Here is a 23,148-nt window from a genome sequence, read left to right as displayed (position 1 = left end):
ATGTGTTTTTCTCTCAACCTTTCCTAATAGACAGCGAGTCTTCACAGCTAAGTCTGTAGCATTTACATTATCTTGTTTCCACCAAACACTCAAAACTGAAGACTTTTTCTTAATACACTTGTTGAAAAAAGAAGAAATCCCAAGGTAAGAGTAAAAATTACCAAGTATTTCTTGGCTTAATTGGAGTACTCCCCAAGTTGTCTTTCTGTAGTATGTTTGGAAAGTGTCTGCAGATGGTGTGAAGTTAAGAAAAATATCAGAAGAAAATGAAGGAAGAAAAAAAAATCTAGAAAAAATATTAAAAGGTAATTATTTTTCTTAAATGGCAAATTAATATTGGCAGAGATGCATTATTAGGCATGTCTTTTTGAATGGTTTTGTGTTGAATGCCTCAGCTTACTGCATGCATGTGAAGGAATTGTGTAGTTTGGTTGTCTTTGTAGATCTATAATGATTGTCATTCAGATGGTAAAAATTTGGCCCTATCTTCTAAACAAAATTTTTCTTAGGCTTTGAATTTCAATTCACCAGTTATCACTGGCCAGAGAGATGCCCTTTTTCAGTAATGAGTGGAAATTAAGTCTGAAATATTGAATTAGGTAATAGCAAATTTAGGTAATTGCTCTCCTCTTTAAGCTTTTTCCAATATTAGATTATTTTGGCCATCACCCTTATTTCACATATGATGAGTAAACAAAAACAAGCAGAGGATGATAATATCTCCTCTCCCTTGTTAATTATGCTTATTTTATTACTGATTCAATCTTACATTAAACTATATTGTTATATAGTTGTGCTTACCACAGATGAAACTTAATGCTTGCAGTACTTTGCTTGCCTGTTGCCAGAGGGCTAGGATATTTCTTTTTCGCACTGCCTAATGCCATCATAAATATGCTTATTTTCCTTCTGCAGTGTTTCTGTGCTTTAAATATGTATTTCTCCATTTATTTTTTTTTTAATTTCATCATTTCACCATTTTTTAAGCTTTAAGATGATATGGGTGTTTTTTTTGTTTTTTTTTTTTCTGCCTGTTTCAAACTTGGTTAACTTGATTTTCCAGATCTGGGCTTCGAAAATGAATAAGCTTTTGCTCAGAAGTCTGCCATTATTCAACCTTAACAGGAATGAAACATCAGAACCAATTAACAGGAATGAAACATCAGAACCAATTCAAATCAGTTTTTTTCTCTGTGGCTTTTCTTTTTGCACTAGGGTGATAATTTGTTAATATTCCAGATGGCCAGGGCCGTACCTGTTCATCTATGAAGTCCCACTTACATCTACAAAAGGACTTATGTATCACTTACCCTTGTGCAAACCCTTTGCTTGCCAGCTCTGCTCCTTGATTTTACTTTATCTGGATTTCAGACCTGTTATCAGATGTCTATTAGAAGCCAAAAAAGCCCTATTATTTTAAATGAATAGTAGTTATTTTCATTACGTGCTTTATGATAGTCTTTTCTTTACCAAAAAGAAAGTGCTTCCATAAATTAGACTAGGTTTCTGTAACAAATATTTCCCACCCAGTTGTATCCCGGTTGATGACCAGTCTACCTTCAGAGGATCAGAAAATTTTCAGTTTCAGCAAAAATCTTCATACTACTTCTATCTGAGCTGGATAGTGGTTTGAACTGCTGGAGAACATTGCAATACTACTGGACTTGGTTCAGATCAAAATACTGCCAGATTTGCTGCTCCTTTGCACGGTTCTGGTATTGGTATGAATTTATGTATTTATGATCTGAACAGCCATGTTGTGTTTAATGCAGCCCTACAAAATGAAACAGTTGAGGGCTGCAAGTCTTAGAGGTAGAGCAGAATTGTTTATTGGTGATTGTCTCGGAAACATTAATTTTGCTAAAAATGCAAATTTTCAGCTAAGAATTTTTACTTAAATCAGTAGAAAAGTTTTAGGTGTGGAGCTTCATTAAGAAATCTTCATGAAACATGTCAAAATCCCAACTCATGAAATATTATGCGTGTACTCAAATGCTAAGAAGGCATTAGCGCACGCTTGAAATTAAGGAGATAATGAGCTGTTTTGATGAAAATGTCAGTATTGTGAATCCATGCTCATCACTCTCAGTTATTATGAAGCAGAGATGACTGCTGCTGATGCGATGAGGAATACCATGGGAGCAGGGAGGTGCTGAGGCCGGGCAACACACGCACATCTTATGCTCTTGAGTCAGTTGGTGTCAGGGCCTCTGTCCTGTCCCGCTGCTGCTGCCAAACATGTAGAAATTGGGCCAGAGCAGCTTCTGATTTCTTTCTCGGGTGTTCCCATTCTTTCGAAGCTGTTGATTTGGTGCCCAGTGACCACGGTGTGATGGGCTCCAGATTTCTTTTCGCTTTGCCCTCTGCTGCAGTGCTTATCCTTCAAGGATCTCACCGAGCACGGTGGGGCTGGTTGTAAGGCAAAGGGCTGACTGACAAATCATGACCACGTGTATTACATTATGAGTGGGTTGACACTCCTTCAAGTGATGGTGGTGATGGGGCAGTTATCTTTACTCTCTGCATATGTATTTGTGAGTTGGTTGGGTTTTTTTGTTGTTTTTCATTTATGTAGGTTTTGTGTTTTTACCGTGTGAATTCCCAACTAGTTTATTTGGGCTTCTCATTCTATTCTCCATGTTTAAAAATGTCATATCTTCTATTGTAACTCTTTCATTCCTCAGAGTGAATTATGAGACAACTAATGCACGTTCCTCATTTCTTCTGTTCTCTACACTAACTACTTATTTTTCAAAGAAATCTCTACAGTTCAGTAATGGAACAAAAGAAGCAGAATTAGTCAGTAAGACTTTTCTCTTTCTGGCTTGTCTTCCTGATACCTAATCTCAAAGAATGAAGTTTTGAAATCCTTCCAGGAAAGCAGGTGTGTGTATTGTTGCAGCTAGGGGTGAGAGCAGAGTTGGTTCTTAATGACTGCTTGACTTCGACACTACAGATTGCATGAAACCTGTTCTCTGAATCGCATTAAAACAAATGGTGCTGTGGTATTCAATCAAGAATTTAGGATGCAGTTGAACTGCCTGAATCTGCTAACTTCTGAAATATGTTTATAAATAATTAAAAAAAAAAAAAAAAAAAGAAAGCTAAGGAAGCTTGAAACCAAAAAAAGAGGTTAAAGTGAAAAGAACTTAGTGAGATTTTTCTTTTTCCAATGTTTGTAGTTTTTTCTAAACCCTGGGTCTATTACAGAGTAAAATTTCCATTAAAATTAATGAGAACTTATGTTGAAAAGAAACTCTTAAAGGTTGGAAAATATCACAAATAAGATGACTGATTAAATGTAAAACATCCATACAGTGAAATAATTTTAATGTGGAAACTTTTCCGTTTTGGATATCTGGCTTAATGTGCCTTAATATTTTTTCATTCTAACAGCTCTTTGTTGTATAAGTAATTTATCAGCTTTAACTTAAATATATAAAGTGAGAATACCCGATTACTTTTACTTCGAGGTTTAAAGGTGCAGTATTAAAAGTGAGCTTTAGCATAGTTTTTATCTAGCTTTAAAATTTTTATCACTTGTGGACTATGTAGTAATGGCTATGAAAGCAATTAATAACAACACTGACAGAATCAAGAGACTGACTAATTTATCATTATAGATTTTAATGAGGCTTGTAATCTGGCAATAAATATACAATATATCCAAAACCATGGAGTCATGAAAAGGATGATTTATTTAACTTTAATTCTAAACTTGTCTGAAAACCAAAGCATATAGAAAGTAGATGTATAAGAACATAATTCTTTTTTGGTTTTATGGGGCAGAAGAGTGGGAATAACAGAGGAAAGGAGTTTAAATTAAAATCAGAAGAGGGATGGAGAAACACAAGTGGATTTTTTTCAACTTTGTTCTGAAGGTGTTTCAGCACAGCAATAGTTTGGTAGACGTGGGAGGGATCTTCTTGTGTTCAGCTCCCATTTCCCATGTCAGTCTGTGTATTTGGCAGAGCTTGGGGAATGATCTTGCATCCCTGGAGCACTCAGAATTTGGGAGCAGCAGGAGTGGCGATAACTGCTCCTTGGGAAGAGTTGTCTCAAAGTTTGGGGCAAGTCCTTGTAAAGAGGCCTAAATATGAAAAGTTCTTAGAGAAACTTGAAGATTCAGTGTTCAGTTTGGGAATTATTATTATAAAAATAAATATTAAGAATAAAAATTATTATTATAAAGATAGTAGCTGTGCTACTATTTTTAACTATTATTGTATTATGCTTATTATCCATCTTTATATCTTTTATGCTTCTCCCTCCCTTCTCATGCTGAAGAAAGTACATGAGACTATCTCTGGAAAATAATGTAGAGAACAGTAAGCGCCTGGCAGGATCCTCCCTGAGCAGTATGGAGGAACTGCTGTTCTTTCCTAAAGGAAAGCTAGAAACTCCTGCATTAGTGTTTAAAAACAAAACAAACAAACAAACAAAAAAAAACAATAAAAGAGGACAAGTGAAACCCAGGAATGTAGTTCCTTTGCTGAGAAGGAAAGTTTTTACAATCAAATCAGATAAGGTCAAGTTTGGGAGTTGAGTTTGTCTCTGCCTTCCACATCTCAGAGTTCCCCTTACGAGCTTTAAACTGCAGACAGCATTTGGGGGAGACTGGGAGGTTATCCAGAAACCTTAAAGGGCACCTTTGCGTATCTGCATCGATGAGGAAGCTGAAGCAGGAAAGGCTTGTGAAAAATCACAAAGCAGGTTGGACTAAGTGTTTATGGTCCCATTTGGGTCAGTGAGCAGACACTGCTTTTGCAAGATGTGAATTAGACCTGTCCTCAATGTGTCTTCATCACACTCTTCCCATGGGTTCCTTCCATCTCTTCTGCAGTGTGTCCTAACCTCGTAACAGGAGAGATGCCTGAGTTTGGACCTTTTCCTGTCATCAGTTGCCTTACACTGGGGCAAAAATACACAGATGTAATACTGAATCAGGCTCTGCACTTTCAAGAGGTGCCAATGCTAATTAATTTTCACAGCACCCCTGCAGACAGAGAAGCTGAGCTGCGGAAGGTTGCGTGGTGAGACAGAGATGTCATTAGGATGCTGTGTGAGGCCACCTCCTGCTCAGCCCTGTGCTCTCACTGCCATGTGTGCTGCCATGCTGGAGTGCTCTGGGGTACAGATCTATTGTTCAGCAGGCAGGAGCGAGGCCTAGTGCTGTGCAGGCTTACATTCCTTATTCTTTAGAGCAGCTTATTTTTGGTAAGCTACAACATGCTTTAATGTGATTGTTAACACGGCTAATTTGCAATCACGCAGTCGTATCAATAATAATGGAAAGTTGTTCACAGGTAATAAATTAACATACCATATAACAAGCAGAACTGTAGTTCTTAGTATATTGTTTCACGATCAGGAATTCAGTAGTTAAATATACACAGCAGTGGGCTGAGAACAAGCTGTTCATTTTTGCTGCAAGCATTACCAGTGGACCAGAGTAATCATAGCTCCCAAAAGCAGGACTGATTTTATTGATTCTAAATAGGCTTTCATTATAGAGCTGAGCCTGTTGCAATTGCAAGGAGCAGCTCTGCCATTGGTATGCACTGTGCTGACTGCAGGGAAGGAGACGTGTTGCTGAATGCGATGTGGAGGATGCTTGTGCCTTAGAGCTTTGTATCCTGTTCTCCTGAAACAATGTTGTAAAATACAAGTACTTAAGACTTTTTCCTCTATTCTTAGAGGAAATGGTAGAAATGAACATGGTTGGACCCAATTGCAGTAGTGAAATTTTAAACTTGGGGAATTACAGGTCTATTGTAGTTAATGGCATCTGGCTTAGGCATGAGCTGTATTTTGGTCTGTCTAAAATATATACATATATGTGCATATTTGTATATATATAATTTTTTCTGCAGGGTAATGTAAAATGTGTATGCATATGTGTATATGATTCAATAAAAAAAACTGTCAACTCTGAGATAATAATGCATTCAAGTTAAAATTAGTTAGGAATGCATACTGTTACCAGAAATGTGTCATTAATCTGCACAGAGAAGTTCTCAAATGTTTGCTGCTAAACTAGTGACATTAAAGTCTTTTCTGTTATTATCTTTAATGTTAAAGAAAATTTTGAATCTGTGGCATCAGATCTGTGTGCACATAAGAAACAGTCTGTGTGGGTTGTTTTTGTTTTGCTTGCTTTTTTTCATTTTCCAGAGAGTCTTATCTGTCACTGGACATAAACAGAAGTTCTTTGGAGCCTTAATTACCAAATGCAGTGCTATTGAAAATGTTGCACTGTGCTGTAAGGGAGTGTAAAGACACGTTGTTTCTGCTAGGTTCTCTTCAAATGCAATACTAATAACTACACAACCCAACCCTAAAACATTTTTCCAACCTTCCTACAGCAGTTCGGAAGGCTTCTAATTGAAATTAATTACAGCTTTTTGTTTTTAATAAATGTAATACTGACTTTATATACTCCTTTTTAGTTCTTGTTTGTTTTTGCTAGTGCCTACAAATGAAGGTGAAGGTGAATTAATTACCTTATATATCCCAGCTAAAACCACATTTGTCTTTTGGGGTAGATTTTCACAGCAATTTGGGAACTCAGGCAGAAGATGGCATTCAGACAACTTTATGTGAACGTTTCAGGAAACCAGCTCTTTAAATAAAATGGTGTTGTTAAGTAGTGAATCAGCTTGGTAAGTACTGAATGATCAAGCCTAGTTACTGTAAAATAAGATCTGGCTGGTTTACTTCATTTTACAGAGCTTGGGCAAATAACTATTGAATTAAATTGCTTCCTCTTGGTTTCCCCAGGGCAAGCAGAACCTGCTGTACCGTGCTCTGCCGAGCTCCCACATTGATTAGTTCCTCAGGTCTAATCTTTACGTGGTTATGCTTACTTTCTAGTGTGCTTATTTATGCTTTTGATAGTTGTTTTTCTGAAGTCATTGCATTGCCTTGATAGTCCTCTAGTGGATTCTAAAAACGTAGACGTTAATTCCTTTCTCTGTCTTCGTTTGTTGTAGCCAAATGAGGATAATCAACACTCCATACCATGCTGTTAGGAATAAAAAGGAGCTGCTGGCCTAGGATCTGTGCACAGCGGGGTGATCGATGCTCCCCTAACTGACATCACATCTCACTGACATCCCAAACCCACTCTGTCAGTGTGGTTGGCACATAAACTCATCTAATTAAATGTTTGCAGCATCTATTAGCGATGTATTAACAATACTCTATCAGATTCTTTATCACAGCAGCTACTGTAACATTAGGGCATACTGCTGTGGCTTGGAAAATGATTTATAGTTTTAATTCATCTTAATAATTTGTGTGCTTAGAAAATACCTGATATAAAACTTTTTGTTGCATTTAAATTTCCTTGTTATCTGCCTTGGAGTGGCATGAGTAATAGGGAGCTGAGAACATATATTCAAATGCATGAAGTATTTTCAAGGAAACTTTTAAGGTTCAGAGTGATATATGTCAGGTATTACTGAACGGATAAATACGTGGAAGGATTTGGGCTTGAGCAGCTTGGAAATCAGTCACTCTTGATACAGTGCCTCCAATAGCTATTTTAAAAATACGTTTCTGCCTTAATGCACAAAAAGGAATATTTATTTCAAAATATTTATTCTGTCCTAAGATACAACTTGCTTTCTATTCACTGAAGTTTATGTTACTGGAACTTTGAAATGATGCTGTGTTAGAACTGGTCTTCACCAAAAAAGACTGCACCTCCAAACTTGTATTCAATCAGTTGTAAAGTGTTTGTATGTAATATGAGCCTGGGAAGCCTGTGCTTGTTTAACTGTAAGTATATATGTCCTCTATGCCATTTAAGTAGCAAGTCAGTCGATTTAATTTGAAATTAGCATGTTTTCTTGCATACTTGTAGCAACCAGTTTGATTCAAGGTGTGACCTCATCCACACATCATTGCAGTCGCAGATCTCCCCAGAATTCAGCAGGAACCGAGTCAGTCAAAAAACAAAACAAAACAAAAAAGTTGTGTTCGTATTAGAGTCTCACATTTTGCAAAATACCCAGTAATATTTTGGCCACTGAGAGTAGTGTCAGTATACATAAAAATCCTATAGCTGACATTTATGGTTGAAGAAGTGCTTTGGAGTTTGTCTGGGTTTTGGTTGTTTTTCTTCTTTTACTCAGAAGAATGTGAGGAACCGTTTGGTTTGGAATGTGGATCTTATTGCAGTTAATTCTGTCTCTGTGTCTCGCTGCACTTTCTTGTCACTGTTATACTCACATTACCACAGACTGAAATGATGTCTTGCCTCATGAACAAGATAACGTTTTCACAGCTAGTGCCCTTGCTCTACGGTTACCTGTCCTTTGGGGATGAAGATTTCTTCTTTTATGACCACATCCATAGCCTTGCCTACACGTGCTCAGAGAAAGGACTGGAATTTATTATCCTTGATGAGCATTTTTGTTCTGCATTCAATACAAAATATGGCTTGATACATCCTTTCAAAAAGCCATGCTAGAGTCTAAGTTGTCAAACTGTATACTGGTGATATGGCTTGTTGTGCAGGTCATGTAGTATTGATAGCATGATTTTGGTCTAAATACTGATGTATTTGTCCAGCTAATAGGTACTGTCTGTTTATTCTTCAACATCTGATTTGTTTTTCTTTTTGCCAGGTGGCTTTACAAATGGTGAACTTAATTTTCTCTTATTATTTGAACTTCTTATTGCTTTTAAACAATCTAACCTGGAAATGCTTTTTAAACTTAAAATAACAAGCTCAGTAAATGGCACATGGTAGGAGAGAACTATTTTTTCTTTTACAGAGGCAAAAGAAATTGTTCTGAAGGCACAGATTCTGGCTGGAGGGAGAGGAAAAGGTACTTTCAACAGCGGATTGAAAGGAGGAGTCCATCTAACTAAAGAGTAAGACTTGAAAATTGAGAAATTATGCATAAACTGCTTCTATAGTAATATCCAAGCTGTTTACAATAGCTATGTAGGTGTCTTCTAGTATCCTTCAATAAGCTAACCTTCTTCCTTTGTTTGTAGCCCTAAGACTGTTGAACAGCTTGCTAAACAGATGATTGGGTACAATCTGTCAACAAAGCAAACTCCAAAGGATGGTGTGAAAGTGAAAAAGGTAAGGTTTTGCCTCTTAACAATTAAGAACTGCCTACCTGCATTGTACATTAACATACTGGCATGCATGTCATAGATTTTTTTTTTTCCTATTCTTTTATCAATGTCACACTGATTTCATCCAGTTGATGAAAGAAAAAAACAGATAACTCTTTGTGTACATGTGTTTAGTCTACCCATTTCAGTATACGAAGTAGTGGAAAATATTTTCATTTTTGCTACCTGTGATGCACAGAATCCTTTCTCATTGCTTCATCCTTCATCAGATGTGTACTCGATGCTGACAGAACTCCGTATGAGTTCTACATGCTCATTGACTTTCCACTAAAGGAAGTAATATATACCTGGTAATTTGCAGTATAATGATCTTTAATTTATTCACCACAAACTTTGAGAACGAATGTGTCATTATGTGTTGATCTAAATAACTGAAGCATAGATACCATTTCAAGATTTACTTTTAGCTTGGTGAAAGTCAGAAAATCCTGGCAATTACATTCCTAGTATATGCGTTTTCTCTTGTTTTGTTTTACTGAACAAAGTTCTTCAGACAGGTGTGTAGTTTAGACCCGCACTGTATCTGATGCCAGGAGATAATTTGGCATGAGCTGAAAGGAACTGCAGTTCGCTTTTTTAATATATTGTGAACAGCTTGGTATTAGCATAGAAGGGGAACACTTATCTGGAAAGCTGCTGTCTAATGAGGGCTGCAGGAAAGTGCTCAGGTGATTCTTCTCTTGGGGAGCACAGACAGCAAATTACCATCACTCCTGATAAGGTGTTGTTAAAAGAAATGGTAGATATTAAACAGAAGAAACATTATTAAAGTATGTCTGTTAGAGATTGTGATGACACTAAGGATATAAAAAGTGCGTGTGTGTGTATAATTTCCCATATGAAGGGACTGTGCTTTGAAAACATATTGTAAAAGCAGCTTTCCTTTATAAATTATTTGATTCTGTCATTTTCCCGTAGTTAAACTACTTGGAAATGTCCCATACTGTTTTTCTCTTTTGTCTGAGTGCAAGTCTGTTCATTCAATTGCATGTTTAGCTCCAACAAAGAAACTTCCAGTTTTTCTTTGAAATTGATAAAAATGAAAGAAAAGTCTTTCTTTATTATTTCTTTATTATTTTTCCAAACAGAAATTATATTAAGATGCCAATTTACCATGTACAGAATAGCTATCGAGCATATATGAAGCTTAATGTGAAGTCTATGCTACTCAATTTCAGTGGTATAGGAAAGCAGACTTGATAGCATGTTCCTTTTGCTACTAAGATATAAGGAAGCATTGCAGGAAATACTGTGAGCATTTTAACTGGATGCATGATAAATCTATGCCACGCTTCTGACGAGGAGAAGTGGATCATCTATTGTCAGACATTATACACTGATGACACAGTTGAATTTTGGAAGTCCTAGCCTAATTTGTGTGTTTATCACACATTACTTTCTGCAAAGCAAACAGTGAGCTAGTGTCAAGGCAGGGAGTGAAAGTCACACAACTTTTAGATGTATTAGTAAGGGGAAAAGATCTTTTTTTGTACAATTAGAGTAATATGGAACAGAAAATGGTGTTTTCAGCTTGCTTTTTCAGCCTGTGCAACTACTACAGAATTTAAAGTGTGTGTGTTTTCAGATTAATGTTCCTTAAATAAATAGCAGTCTCCTCAGTAACTTCATAACTTGGAAGCTGTTTTGTAAGTTGACATAAAATCCTCTTGTGGCAGCTTGGAATTTGGAGAGCCTGGTTATCTGAGAAGGCAGTCTTTTCTTATCGTGACAACCTGAGAATTTGCTACCTGTGTTTTTTCCCCAAGCAATAACAGAATTAACGTTTTGAATATTTGATTCAGTATAAAAGAGCTGGTACAGTTACACTCAGTAAAGTAGATGTGACTTATATTTTCAGGTGATGTTTTTAAGAAGGAAAACTTGAAGTTATCAGGAAGTTTTGGAGAAAAATTATTTTTCCCTAAGGCAGTTTTAAAACATAAACCAAATGTGGTAAACTAGCTAATAATACTTCACATTCTTTGTCATAAGCAGAACAGGCAAAATATTAGACGCATTAATGGCTTGTGTATTCAATTGCACCAGTCTTAAATGTTCATCAATGCATTCATTTGCTTTAGTTTTGTCACATACATGGTGGGTGGACTTTAACAAATAGTGTTTATTGACCTTGAATGCCAGTTTACCTGCTTTCGCTTTGCATCAGACAGGGAGGATGGTGTAGGAAAGTAACTTTTTGCTGGGAGACATAACACACTGCACAACCTGACAACAATTTGTATTGGCTGCTGCAGAGTAGACAGACTAGCAGTAATTTGGTGTGGTAAGACAAGTATTTGATAATTCTGATAATTCACAATGGTGAGGATAATCATTTGGATCTGAAAAGCAGAAAACAGATTTAATAGCGTAAGTCCCACATGCTGTGATGAAATTGTAGCCCTTAAGGTGCATGCTTATTTCTGACCTGAGCCAGGCCTGGATCCTGAGGACTCTGGAAACTGAACTACTCCAAGAAGCTCCAGGTGGTTTTGTTTAACTTGTGTCTAAAGCAATTGACTCACGTTTTTCAGATGCACTGATACAGGATATGTATGAAGGTGAAACTACACATGCAGGTAAAAGGTTTGATTGTGACAAATTCAGATTGTTTTGCTTCTAGTTTGATGAATAGCAGCAGGTAGCTCAGCTATGTGTCTGAAGTGGGCTTCTAGCATCCCCTTATTGAAGGCTTCAATAGGCAGATGCTTGTAAGAAATGTGGTATGGTAGTTTTCTGCATTCTTAGTTTGTCTCTTTCCCTGAGTTTTCTTTAGTTTTCTTTAGTCTACTTTTGAACAGCTGATAGTTTGAGCTATTGCTTTACGTTACCCTATGTTATATACATAAAGCAAGGTAAAAGGAGGAGGAAGAAAAATTACTGTAAATAATATTTTCTTCCAAGTCAAAAGAATAAAGAAATAGCATCTTTCCTTCCATTCTGGACACAGAGGGCTTCATTTAATTTCTTCTCTCTTACTTTTTTTTCCTGTTTTGTTAAGATGTACAATCTGGCAGAAGGTAAGTACATTCTTTCTTATGTACTCAGGAGTAGAATGTCAAAAAAGCAAGCTGGATGAAAGTACAGTGCATCTTTCTTGTTTATAGTCCTTGAACTATTAAAACCCCAGAAATATTTCCTTGATGGAACACATCTTGCTGGATAGACAGTTTTAATACTGCAGGTGTGTGGTTTCCTTGTGTGCTTCAAGAGTTTGAACTACTGACTGATAGAATGGATTTCACCTTATGCTTCATTCAGAGTGATGATCTTTGTCTATGGTCATTTTTCAAAACTATCACCTGATAAACGACCGGGTTAGAAAGGCATTGCCATTTACTCTTTTTAAATTGTATTAATCTTAAAGAAGTGTTTTCCATAATGTATGCTGCTTCCATTGAAAGATACAGAATAGTAGCTCTTCTAAGGAGAATTATTGTCAGAAAGAGAAGCTGTAGTGAGAATTGAAGTGCAAAGGTGACTGCTTAGCTTATAGAATGAAAAACAAAACAGTAGAGCAGAGCCTCAGTCTTTGCATTTGAGATTGTGGCATGTGTTGTGATCATAAGAACAATTGCTAATCATTATATGCAGATGTTTGTTGTTTTTTTTTCTAAGATGAAGAACATTGAGGAGAATTTGGTATTCTTCCATCAAAACACTGAATTTTCTGAGACATTTTCCAAGCTATAAAATTACTTAATTTCTGAAATGACTTTTAGAGATGCATCAGAAAGCCAACGTGCAAAAGATTTTAGAGTTCTCACTACGTTGATGGATTAAGGAGGTAAAGCTGTGTTCAGATCAGATGGCACCAGCTCAATGGACCACACAGAACTGTTCTGTTTTCCTCTCCCCTGTATTGATTTTTAGGTGATGGTTGCAGAAGCACTGAATATTTCAAGGGAAACGTACTTCGCAATCTTGATGGACAGAGCCTGCAATGGACCTGTAATGGTTGGCAGTCCACAGGGTGGTGTTGACATAGAAGAAGTTGCAGCTACTAGCCCGGAACTTATCTTTAAGGTATTGAAATAATATTTTACATCCAGCATTTTCCTCATCAGTAATCAAAAATAATAGATCGTATTTTTCTTCCTTTTTCTTCATTCACATCGCTTCCAAATATGGAAAGAAAATAGCAAAAACCGAAAATTGCATTTTGCTAAGGGGCTGAACGTAACCATCTAGTAAAGGATGAAGTGTGCATGACACTTGATTTATGTCAGTATTTGTGTCTGCAGCTTGATTACAGTTGGACTGGATGATCTTGTAGGTCCTTTCCAACCTTGTGATTCTAAGAATGTAAATTTGGCTGTTACATGATATGTTAAACTTAACATATGAAATGTTTTATGAGTGAGTCAGTGCTTTGCTTTCAGGAAGGTACACAGTTCTTGCTCAAGTGGGTCTTTGCCAGTTTGATTATTTCTGTGTTTTTTTCTAATTGACATAGTTATTAATTATTTCTTACTACCTGAATGACATTTGCATTTGCAATACAACTGCTCTAATTGTTTTTTTAACATTGATTACATTTAAGAATTTTTTTTTATGTTACTGAGGCATGATAATGAGTACTGAAGCTGTTCATCTGGGAAAATAATTGATACAAACAAGTATAATTAAGCGAAAAAATTATAGAAATATTTAATGTATATTTTGAAATTATATAAACTTTACAGTGTTACTGGGCAGTGACACCATTGCTTTGAAAATATTCCAGAAGATGTCATAAAAATTAACAGACTAAATATTCGTCAACGCCATCTGTACAGTAATTAAAAGTGAAAACTGGTGTCACATTGTCTTGTCAGCATGCCACCCTGAAGATTTACATATTTTTTTTGGAAGGACTGTTTCGTAGATAGTGTGGCAATTATAACATACCCTATAGGCAGCTGCTATAGCCTCAGTCTCAGAGAAACTTTGGCAAACAGCCATATTTTAATTACTAATTTGCAAATATATACTAAGTGTTTTCCTTTTGAAGTTATAAATCTCCATTCGATTGAATATTTAGTTATATTTATGCATATCATTGTTACAGGAGGAAATAGATATTTTCGAAGGCATACAAGATCATCAGGCACTGCAGATGGCAAAAAATTTGGGATTCAAAGGACCTCTGCAACAGCAGGTGACTTGACTCTGCTTCCTCGGTTTTTACAGAAGACATTTTAGCTAAGCTATATGGTAAATGATTTCCAAATGGACACAAGAGGTTAAGTTTCTATTAGATCAAGACCATTTTGACATTTTGGATTCTAAATTGTACCCATACTTGTCATCAGGATTTAGCAATTTGAATAAGGTCCTTGTGTTCCAAACTGTAAATCCTTGGTCTTAGAAGCAATTGATGACAAGCTGTTACACCGTGTGAAATTCTTTTGGTTCCACTGGAATGCTATTAGAGCTTCGTGAATAACATGGGTACTTTTTTTGGAAGTACTTCTTACCCTTAACATGAGGAAAAGTAGAAGCGTATCTTTCTGTCTAACTGAAACTTTTTTTATTACTTGAACTCAAAAATAAGCTGGACGGCCAGCAGCTTGTTGTATTTTCAGTATCTCTTATATTTATTGGAATTCCACACAGGACATAAGCACTCAAGAATTTTGCCTTTCTGTATCATTTTGCAGAGAAGAAAAAGCTTGTTTAGTTTAACATTGATAACTGAAAGACAGATACAATATTAAGCTGCTTTTGCCTATTTTTTTTTCCATAGTATCAAACTGTCATTTTTGTAGAACTCTTTTATTTTTAATTCAGCAGTTTTAATTATTTTCTGTCCCAACTGTGCAATTAACAAATGCATAACCATTAAGTTGATTAACACACATTTGAAGAGTTGGCTGTATATTTAATGAGGAGGAATGATTTTGTGAGAACCTTTCAACCCTTGAAGAGTTCTAGTACTTAATAATTAACAACTACACATGGACTTCTCAACATTACATTTAAATAATGCTCCAGTGCGTGCATTTCTTTGTTTGTGCTATCAGCTCCTCAAAGGAATTCACTGAATCGTAGGGACGTAGGTTTTATTCAGTTGAATCCTATTGTTTACTTATGCATTCAATACTTCAACGCTGGGATTTTATGTTTTGCCTTGAAGAGGCTTGAAAGAGGGAAACGGTGACATTAAGCTCCCTGATCCTCCTTGATTCAGTGAGGTGCTGAAAGGTAGAGCAGCCCTAAATAAAACTTAAGCAATTCTGGTGATGTGCCAGGACAAAATATAATTCTTTAAAGAGTCTTAAATGTGTTGGTCGGAAGGGATGTCTGGAGGTCAGCTAGTCCATTCTCCAGCTCAAAATGGGGCCGTGGCAAATGTGAGATCTCATCAGCTGTGACTTCATCTAGCCAAGCCTTGACAATCTCTAAGACAAAGAGGTTCCCTGACCACACTGGTTGCTGTTCTCCAGTGCTCTAGAAGCTGTCTAGTGAAAAGCGTTGGTTTTATTCTGTTTTTCCCAGTATTCAGTTTGAACCTTCCCAAGCTGCAGCTTGTGGCTGTTGTGCCTTTTTGGTATTGTCTGCCCCTAGTAAAAAGAGTTCAGTTCCATCATCTTTGTAACTGTTCTTCATAGCAGTTATAGGCTGCCATTACGTTGATCCTCAGCATCCTCATCACCAGAGTAAGCAAGCCCAGCTCCTCAGCCTCTCATCGCAGGTCATGTGATGATCAAGAACAGATTTGGAAGCTTCTTACTGAATTCTGTCAACCTGGGAGCATAGAGTCCAGAACTGGACATAGTGCTTGAAGTGCAGCCTTATCATCACTGAGTAGAGGGGGACAGGGTCATCCCTCAACTTGCTGATCACATTCTTCCTGATGCACGGCAGCGCTGGGGTTGAGTCATTCTGTTTATAATGTTTTCTCTTGCGTGTGAAGTTGTGGGAGAAAACTGACTTCTCATTTGCTTATTATGAGAGGTCCCAAATGTTTTTGGTTTGTATTCTTCAGTCAAATGATCAGTAATGAAGGAACAAATTTGAAGAGTTCTTTATTAGTGTACTTCTTCATCGGCAGGCTCGTTTCAGCTAATAGCTTGTTGCTGTGTAATGAACCAAAGAGTTTTTTTGTTTTTTTTAATGCAAGTTTGTGTTTCTGTTGTTGAAGACTAAGCTGTTCTTTTAATGGAAGAATGTCATATGAACAAGTGGCTTGGTAGTTAGTAGACAGTGGCAATACTCTGACCCCAGAAGTAGACAGAGAGAGAGGTGGTAAGAAGCAATAAAGAATAAGCAAGCATATCTTTTAGGGAATAAACAAGCATACTTCTGATACAATTTCTTGAAAACATTTGAGAGTGATGTGGGAAGGAGAAATGCATATTGTTTCTAAAGTCACTTGTATACATGTACTGCTTTATGGTTTCTGAATTCAGACTGATTAACGTGCACACAACTTAGATCTCGGTGTACTGGGGAATGTCACTATAAACTGTTAAATACTTTTGAAATTCAAGTTGTTTGTACCAATCATGCTGTTTATTTTGTAGAAAATCTTGTTCATGTAGTCTTTCAGTGAACATTTACTAAGTGTTACACAGCATCATAATGCTACTTTATAGCTATTTTAAGTAGTATTTATATTTATAATTAAAACAGAAATAAAAGCCATAATTATCTACATCCAGTGTGCAATTTGACACATTAAAAATAATCAATATTGGCTTACCTCTGCCTTGAAAACATTAACTTTTATTTTTCTGTGTGGTAATTGTAAATCTCTTGATCAAATTTAGGCAGCAGATCAAATTAAGAAGCTTTATAATCTTTTCTTGAAAATTGATGCCACTCAGGTTGAAGTGAATCCCTTTGGTGAAACTCCAGAAGGGCAAGGTAAGAAATTAAAGGGAAATGAACGAATGTGTTAGAACTCTTTGTTTATGCAAACTATAAATTAAATTGCTTGGAAGATCGTGGCAGCAGCTTTGCATTAATTTCATTTTGTAATGTAATTTAAGCAACATTCATAAACATTCCCACAGCAGATTTTACAATTCAATATCTTTTGTTATTTAATTCAAATAATGGAAGTATCAGCTTCTACATGTTATGCGTGGTAAGAGACAGCAACGTTTTTCGCTCTTCTTATACAAAAGGTTTTTTCATTTTATTTTGCTTTACTGTTATCTGTTATATTATTTATATTTACTGCTAGAATTACTGAGATTGTGAGGAAAAAATAGGTTTATAAACCTAAATTAACCTATAGCAGAGTTAAAATTCTAAGTGCATGATTCCACAACCAACCAGAGAACAGGAGAGATTCCAGCTGAAACTGTTAAATCCTTTGGGAATAAAAAGGGTAATCGATCTGCTCTCATCTGGAATGTATGTCCATGAAGAAGGTGTAGGATAAACAAAAAGAACTGATGTAGCTTTCACATTGTTCTGCAGGTTGGTTTTCCAAGTGAAACCAGTTAGCTTGGTCAGAGGAGAGAAGAGGAATTAAAGAGGCTGTTTTAAATATAAGTACAGTAGGGCTGATGCCAGTTACCACCCTGCTGAGAAGAGGAATTAAAGAGGCTGTTTTAAATATAAGTACAGTAGGGCTGATGCCAGTTACCACCCTGCTATCAGTGATGTCCTGGAGGAGGCCTTGCCTAGAGTAGTAGTGTAGGATTTGAGAGAAGTCTTTGATAGAGGGAAATGGCAGGGGGTATTTCTTGAGTACTCTAGTGCTCTTAAGTGGGGTTTTAAGACAGACAATTCTAACTTTTTGTGAGCTTTAGGAAATACACCTACAGATTAAAGTGGAAATCGGAAAATGTAAGGAGAAAGCTTTGGCCTGTTTTTTTGAGATATTAGGAATGTAGCTGTTTGCTCTTTTGGAAACTTTTGGGAAAAAGATCACCGCTTTGTCAGATAAGACTGAGCTCCTCGCAGTAGTCAGTAACAACTGAAAAAAATTGTGCTTTTAAAGTTCCTTTTGTGCCTACAGCTAGTTTGTACAATAAACAGCTTTTCACTAAATATCCGTGGTTTGGCTCAGTTGGTCAGGAATTCAGAAGCTGAATTGTGGCCAGAAACAATGTCATTCTTCCAGTTTTCTGACCTCGATTTTTCCATTTTTATGAACAAACCAAATGCTAACAAATTGGCAGAGAATTTTCCATAGTTTAACATGAAAATTCTGCTAATCGTGATGAACTCTGAAAGATTTCAAACAAATCCCCCAAATTTCAACTCAAAAAGTGCTACAGTCTGTCGTAAATGCAATACTTCAGTGCTCTAAAGTGACGTATTTAATACAAATAGAACAAAGAAATATTGTTTTATATACGAGATTAATTCAGTGATGATGGTAATAGTGATCAGAAGTTTGTCCAGGTTGCTTTTTTTTGGTGTTTTATTTTTTGACTTAATGAACTAAAGTGAGATTGAACTAAGATACAAGGAAGTGCTGCCAAAGTGCATGAATTGTGCTTTGATGGCAGAATTATTTAAACTCCCTTTGTTTTTTGATGTCCTTAATCCTTTGCCTCTCTGGGTGGGTTTTATACTTTGAGGATTATTTCTGCTGAGCACTTTAACTCTCTTTGAGAATCTTTTGCAGCCATGTGTGCTCAAATTTCCAGCTCATTTGGGGTACCGTAATAACGTGCAAATTGAATCAATAGTTGCTGCATTATAAACCTCGCTCAACTTGATAAATGGAAGTCAAATTCTTAGCAACTAATTCCAACTCCATTGGTTCTTGGCCTATTTATGAAGTGTGTACTGGGGGAGAAACAAGCCTTGCTGTCAACCAATACAGCTCTTTTGACAGGCTCTATTTTAAACAGAAATGGAAAAGTTGCCTTCAGAACTCTATAGGTTGTTTGCTTTACCCCACTGTCTGTAGAGATCCATTGGCCTCATTAGAACCATCTGGAAATGAGATTTTTATTTTGTGTTGCACAGTAAATTTATAGCACAGCAATGAAGTAGTGACTTGTAAAATGAGTGATCTGGAATTTTCAAATTCTAGCAATGTGCACAGGTGACATTTTTGACTTTTTGAAGTTGAATAATTCAAATGAAAAGAAAATGAAAAGTACTGGAATATTCCAGCAGGCTATGAAGTTCACTTCAATACAAATTTACTGGTATGTCTGTTTGCTTTAACTGATGTACTTATGTAGTATATTTTCTGGCTTCAAGATAACTGATGTTAAAAAAATAAATATATATTTATATACTTTCTCCTAAAAAGTGGTTGAACAGTTGATGACTATGCTGTTTTGGCAGAGGACAGGACTAAATCTCCTGTTCAGCATGTGCATCATCTCAGCAGTGATTCCTGCAAGAAAGATCCTTAAGTACATCTTGAATGATAGTGAGTGTTCACTGTGGACACGTGAAGGACAGAGTGTGTTGCCAAGTAACCACAGAAAGGGATTTTATTTAGGTGCTGCGGATGTGTTTGGCCAATAAAGAAAGGAAAGCTGGGAGAGAGTAGGGCAAGTGAAGGAAGGAATGTTTGGGAATGAGAGGAGACAAAATTGCTGGACCTAAAAGCTGATGTACAGGACCACAGTGACAGTAGCTTAGCACCCTTGCTTGGAGGCCTTGGGGGGAGTTGGTGGTTGTTATTTTGCACTCTTTGAGGCAGCACTGTGCAAAAAGTGAGTGGACTTGGCCAAATTGCAGTAATGAGCAAGGCACAATTTGAAGGATGCTAAGAGTTTTCACATGGCTTTCATCCTTTTCTCCAAGGCTTCTCTCTGTGCATTTCATTTCACATCCAGGAAACTGAGGAGCATCAGAAACAGAGCAGGCTTCAAGCTGTGGAAGCTGTATTGCTGGCAGACATGAACACATACTGCCCTGCACTCATTTATTTGTTCTGCTAGCAGTTTCTCCATTTGAAATGTCTTAAGAATAAAGATAAAACAAATGGAAGAACCATTGAGCAGCTTGAAGCAGTTATTTCTAATGATAAAATATAAGTCTGCATACGAAGAGCATTATTCCTGTCAAAGCAGTGATTAAGATGGATTTATTTCTTGCTGCGTTTTGTGTTTTTCACTTGTGTGAATTTCCATTAGAAAATACATTATCTTATGTATTTCCTTTTGCTTAATTCTGCATCACATTCTTTTTGTTAACGCTCCTGGGTCAAAAGCCTGTAACTGCCAACTGGGTTTTTTGCTTTATTTGTTCTCGGTGTAAGCTGCTGAATTGGCAGATGACATAAATCCTATACTGCCATACAAAAAACAGCAGAAATACTCCATGACTATGTGTTGGAGCTTTTTTTATATATTTGTTCAGAAGAAAAATTCATTTCTAAAATCTATCATGCATGTAACAAAACGCTTTTGATGGTGAAAATGGTTTGATAAATATTACAAAGTATTTTTTTTGCTACTTTGTACAGCACAACCTTTGTTAAAGATGTATTTTCTTTAGAAATGAGATTCTATTGCTGTGCCGTTGAGGATGTTCATGTCGAAGGCAGACTTGGAGCTCTGAGGACTTAGAGCATGTTTAGTTAAGTTTTGAAGGTTTTGTGTTGTTTTTTTTTTATAACAATTTAAGGAACAGAAAGCTTGAAGAGTGGTATAGGTCTCAGTTTGTTGTTAACAAAAAATAGGCTTAAGGTATTTCTCCTTTCCACATGAGTCACAAGGTAGGATCTAAACTCTCAACAGAGATTTATTACATGTGAAAATTTGTGAACAGTTTTCTAAAACTGAAGTTTCTGAAACTAAATTAGATCCTGTTTTAATTTAATCTGTAATTGGCTACAAGTCACAAGTATTGGGAAAACAAAGCAACAAAAAATAACCCACAGAAAAGCAATCAAAAAAAACAACCCAAATAACAAAAAATCAAAAACAAGAAGACCTAACACAAATCAAGCAATTAAGTGGGTCTATTTTTTGCTTGCCGTGGTATTTTCCTCTGAGTTAAATAGTTATATATTCTTCTACTGAAAATTTATTGTGAGTTTAGACATTTTAATTAATGGATAGCTATATCAAATTGTCTATTTGTTGTTGGCCTCTAAACGCAGAGACATGTACAGTGCTCATGAGTAGATGTATGTGTACTGTCTGTGTATGTCAAAGCAATAAGAATCAAAGCAGAATGGAGGGCTACTAGATTTTTCTGGATGCAACATGAAAAGAAATTTAAACCTGGCTGGTTTGCTTTGAGAAATGAGTTATGCTGCAGTCAGTAATTATCTGGAGCTAGTACAACAAGGTTACAGAAGTAGTAAAATGATGAGTAAGTATAAGACCATTAGAACAATTAAATCTAATGAGGTATTTGCCCATTCAAACCCATACACAAGTTAGTAAATAGGCAAATAACCAATTACTCTACATGCATTTCTATTGCTGTTTGGTTTTATGTGATTATTACGTTTACTAGCTAGTTTCTGGTATTAATATAGTCAAGCATAGACAGGTTGGTTTTTTGTTTTTTGTTTTTTTTTTTGCAACTCTATGAATGTTGACAGAAAAATCATGTTTGGGATCACTTTTTTTGTTCAAAGTTACTTCAATTTAGATCTCTGGGGAAATAAGGTATGTATAGGTGATAATATTAAAATTCAAACAATTCAAAAATTTCAAAAGATTTCAGAAGTTCAAACAAGTGTTGGTATTTGCTTGGAATTGCTAACCTGTTATCAGTTAAGAAAGTACACTGCCTTATGAAACTGCTGCAGACCACCTGTGCAGATTGAAAACCTGCCTTCGTAACTTAATTCTGTTTAAAGCAAACAGAAAATCATGCCCTGACAAAGGCACGTGACTGCGTGGTGTGGAGGTACTTTTTCCCAGTATAAGTTTGAAGAAAAGCTTGTACTTTTCTATTGGACTCAGTGCAGGAACTTCAGCATCAAACCATAAGGAAGTCTCTCCTCCTGTAGAACTCAGCAGGGTAGTATTTCAGAAGCTCTGTCTAACTGTAATCTCTAAATGTCTATGTTTTATATTTTTTTCTTCAGTTGTTTGCTTTGATGCCAAGATAAACTTTGATGACAATGCAGAATTTAGGCAAAAAGAAATATTTGCCATGGATGACAAGTCTGAAAATGAGCCCATAGAGAACGAAGCTGCCAAATATGACTTAAAATATATAGGACTGGATGGAAATATTGCTTGCTTTGGTAAGAACAAATAAATCTAAAAGACATTTGAAGGCATTCATATTTGTTCAGTGTATAGACTTTGTTTACATTCTGATGCTCAATTCACCCTTGATAATATTTCTAGTAGAAATGAAACCAAAATTGTGCGGAAGCTTTGCTGAGGTCTGCAGCAGGCAGGGTGTGTGATGTGTTGGGGAGAAGTAGAACTCAACGGGGAGCTGGTGGGGCTTCTCTGTTTTCAGCTTTTAAACGGAGTCAATTGATCTTAATTAAAAACAAAGCAAGAAAAGCAATCAGAATTTGATTATTAGTTTTAGGAAATGAGGCGGTGTAACTTAGAAGGCACTGCAAAAGCTTGTTCATAAACACGTGGTGTTTATGATAATAAATAAATACAGTGAGATTTTAATCTCAATATAAAAGAGAATTGGCAACACTGCTGTAATTTTTATTATTACTATTATTATCTAGTATTGCATGTTTCTGTTAAATTCCAGATGATACAGAAGCCTTATTTTATCCATCAGGGAAACATACCGGGGACAAATAATTCTCATCTACTGTAGCTAACTTAGAGGATGTTTGTGCCTGTCACACTGCTTCTAGACTGGTACAAACACAAAACAGAAGGCAGTTTTAAGGCACATCTGATACCTGTCCCCAAAACTTAGTTGTTTGTTTCACAGTAATACTAAGCATTATCTCATGCTGTCATAATGGAAGGAGGGGAGCTCATATGGGGATCACTGTTCCTGGAAGTCTTTTTTTTCCTTTAACAGCTTCCATTCCAGTGCTCATATGAACCTAAAGGAAGGGGCATGAGTAAGCCATAAAATCAATAAAATCATAAAGAAACCTAAATGTTGGTGTGTGTGCACCTGATTTTAAAC

At 36.3% G+C, this 23,148-nt stretch overlaps 1 protein-coding gene across 1 annotated transcript in view; it reads left to right on the top strand.

The window, feature by feature from the left end:
• SUCLG2 (succinate-CoA ligase GDP-forming beta subunit) overlaps positions 1-23,148 on the top strand; it is a 103,765-nt gene that overhangs the window by 38,509 nt on the left and 42,108 nt on the right. Inside the window, exons 3-8 of the mRNA XM_010718705.3 lie at positions 8,784-8,883; positions 9,010-9,100; positions 13,030-13,182; positions 14,207-14,296; positions 16,911-17,007; positions 22,115-22,276. Coding sequence (XP_010717007.1) covers positions 8,784-8,883; positions 9,010-9,100; positions 13,030-13,182; positions 14,207-14,296; positions 16,911-17,007; positions 22,115-22,276 — 693 coding nt within the window. The remainder of the gene's footprint in view (positions 1-8,783; positions 8,884-9,009; positions 9,101-13,029; positions 13,183-14,206; positions 14,297-16,910; positions 17,008-22,114; positions 22,277-23,148) is intronic.

The sequence above is a fragment of the Meleagris gallopavo genome, chromosome 14, assembly GCF_000146605.3.
Source record: "Meleagris gallopavo isolate NT-WF06-2002-E0010 breed Aviagen turkey brand Nicholas breeding stock chromosome 14, Turkey_5.1, whole genome shotgun sequence".
Lineage (NCBI taxonomy): Eukaryota > Metazoa > Chordata > Aves > Galliformes > Phasianidae > Meleagris > Meleagris gallopavo.
Note: the sequence above shows the minus strand (reverse complement) of the source record. Positions and strands in the feature narration are given on the sequence as shown.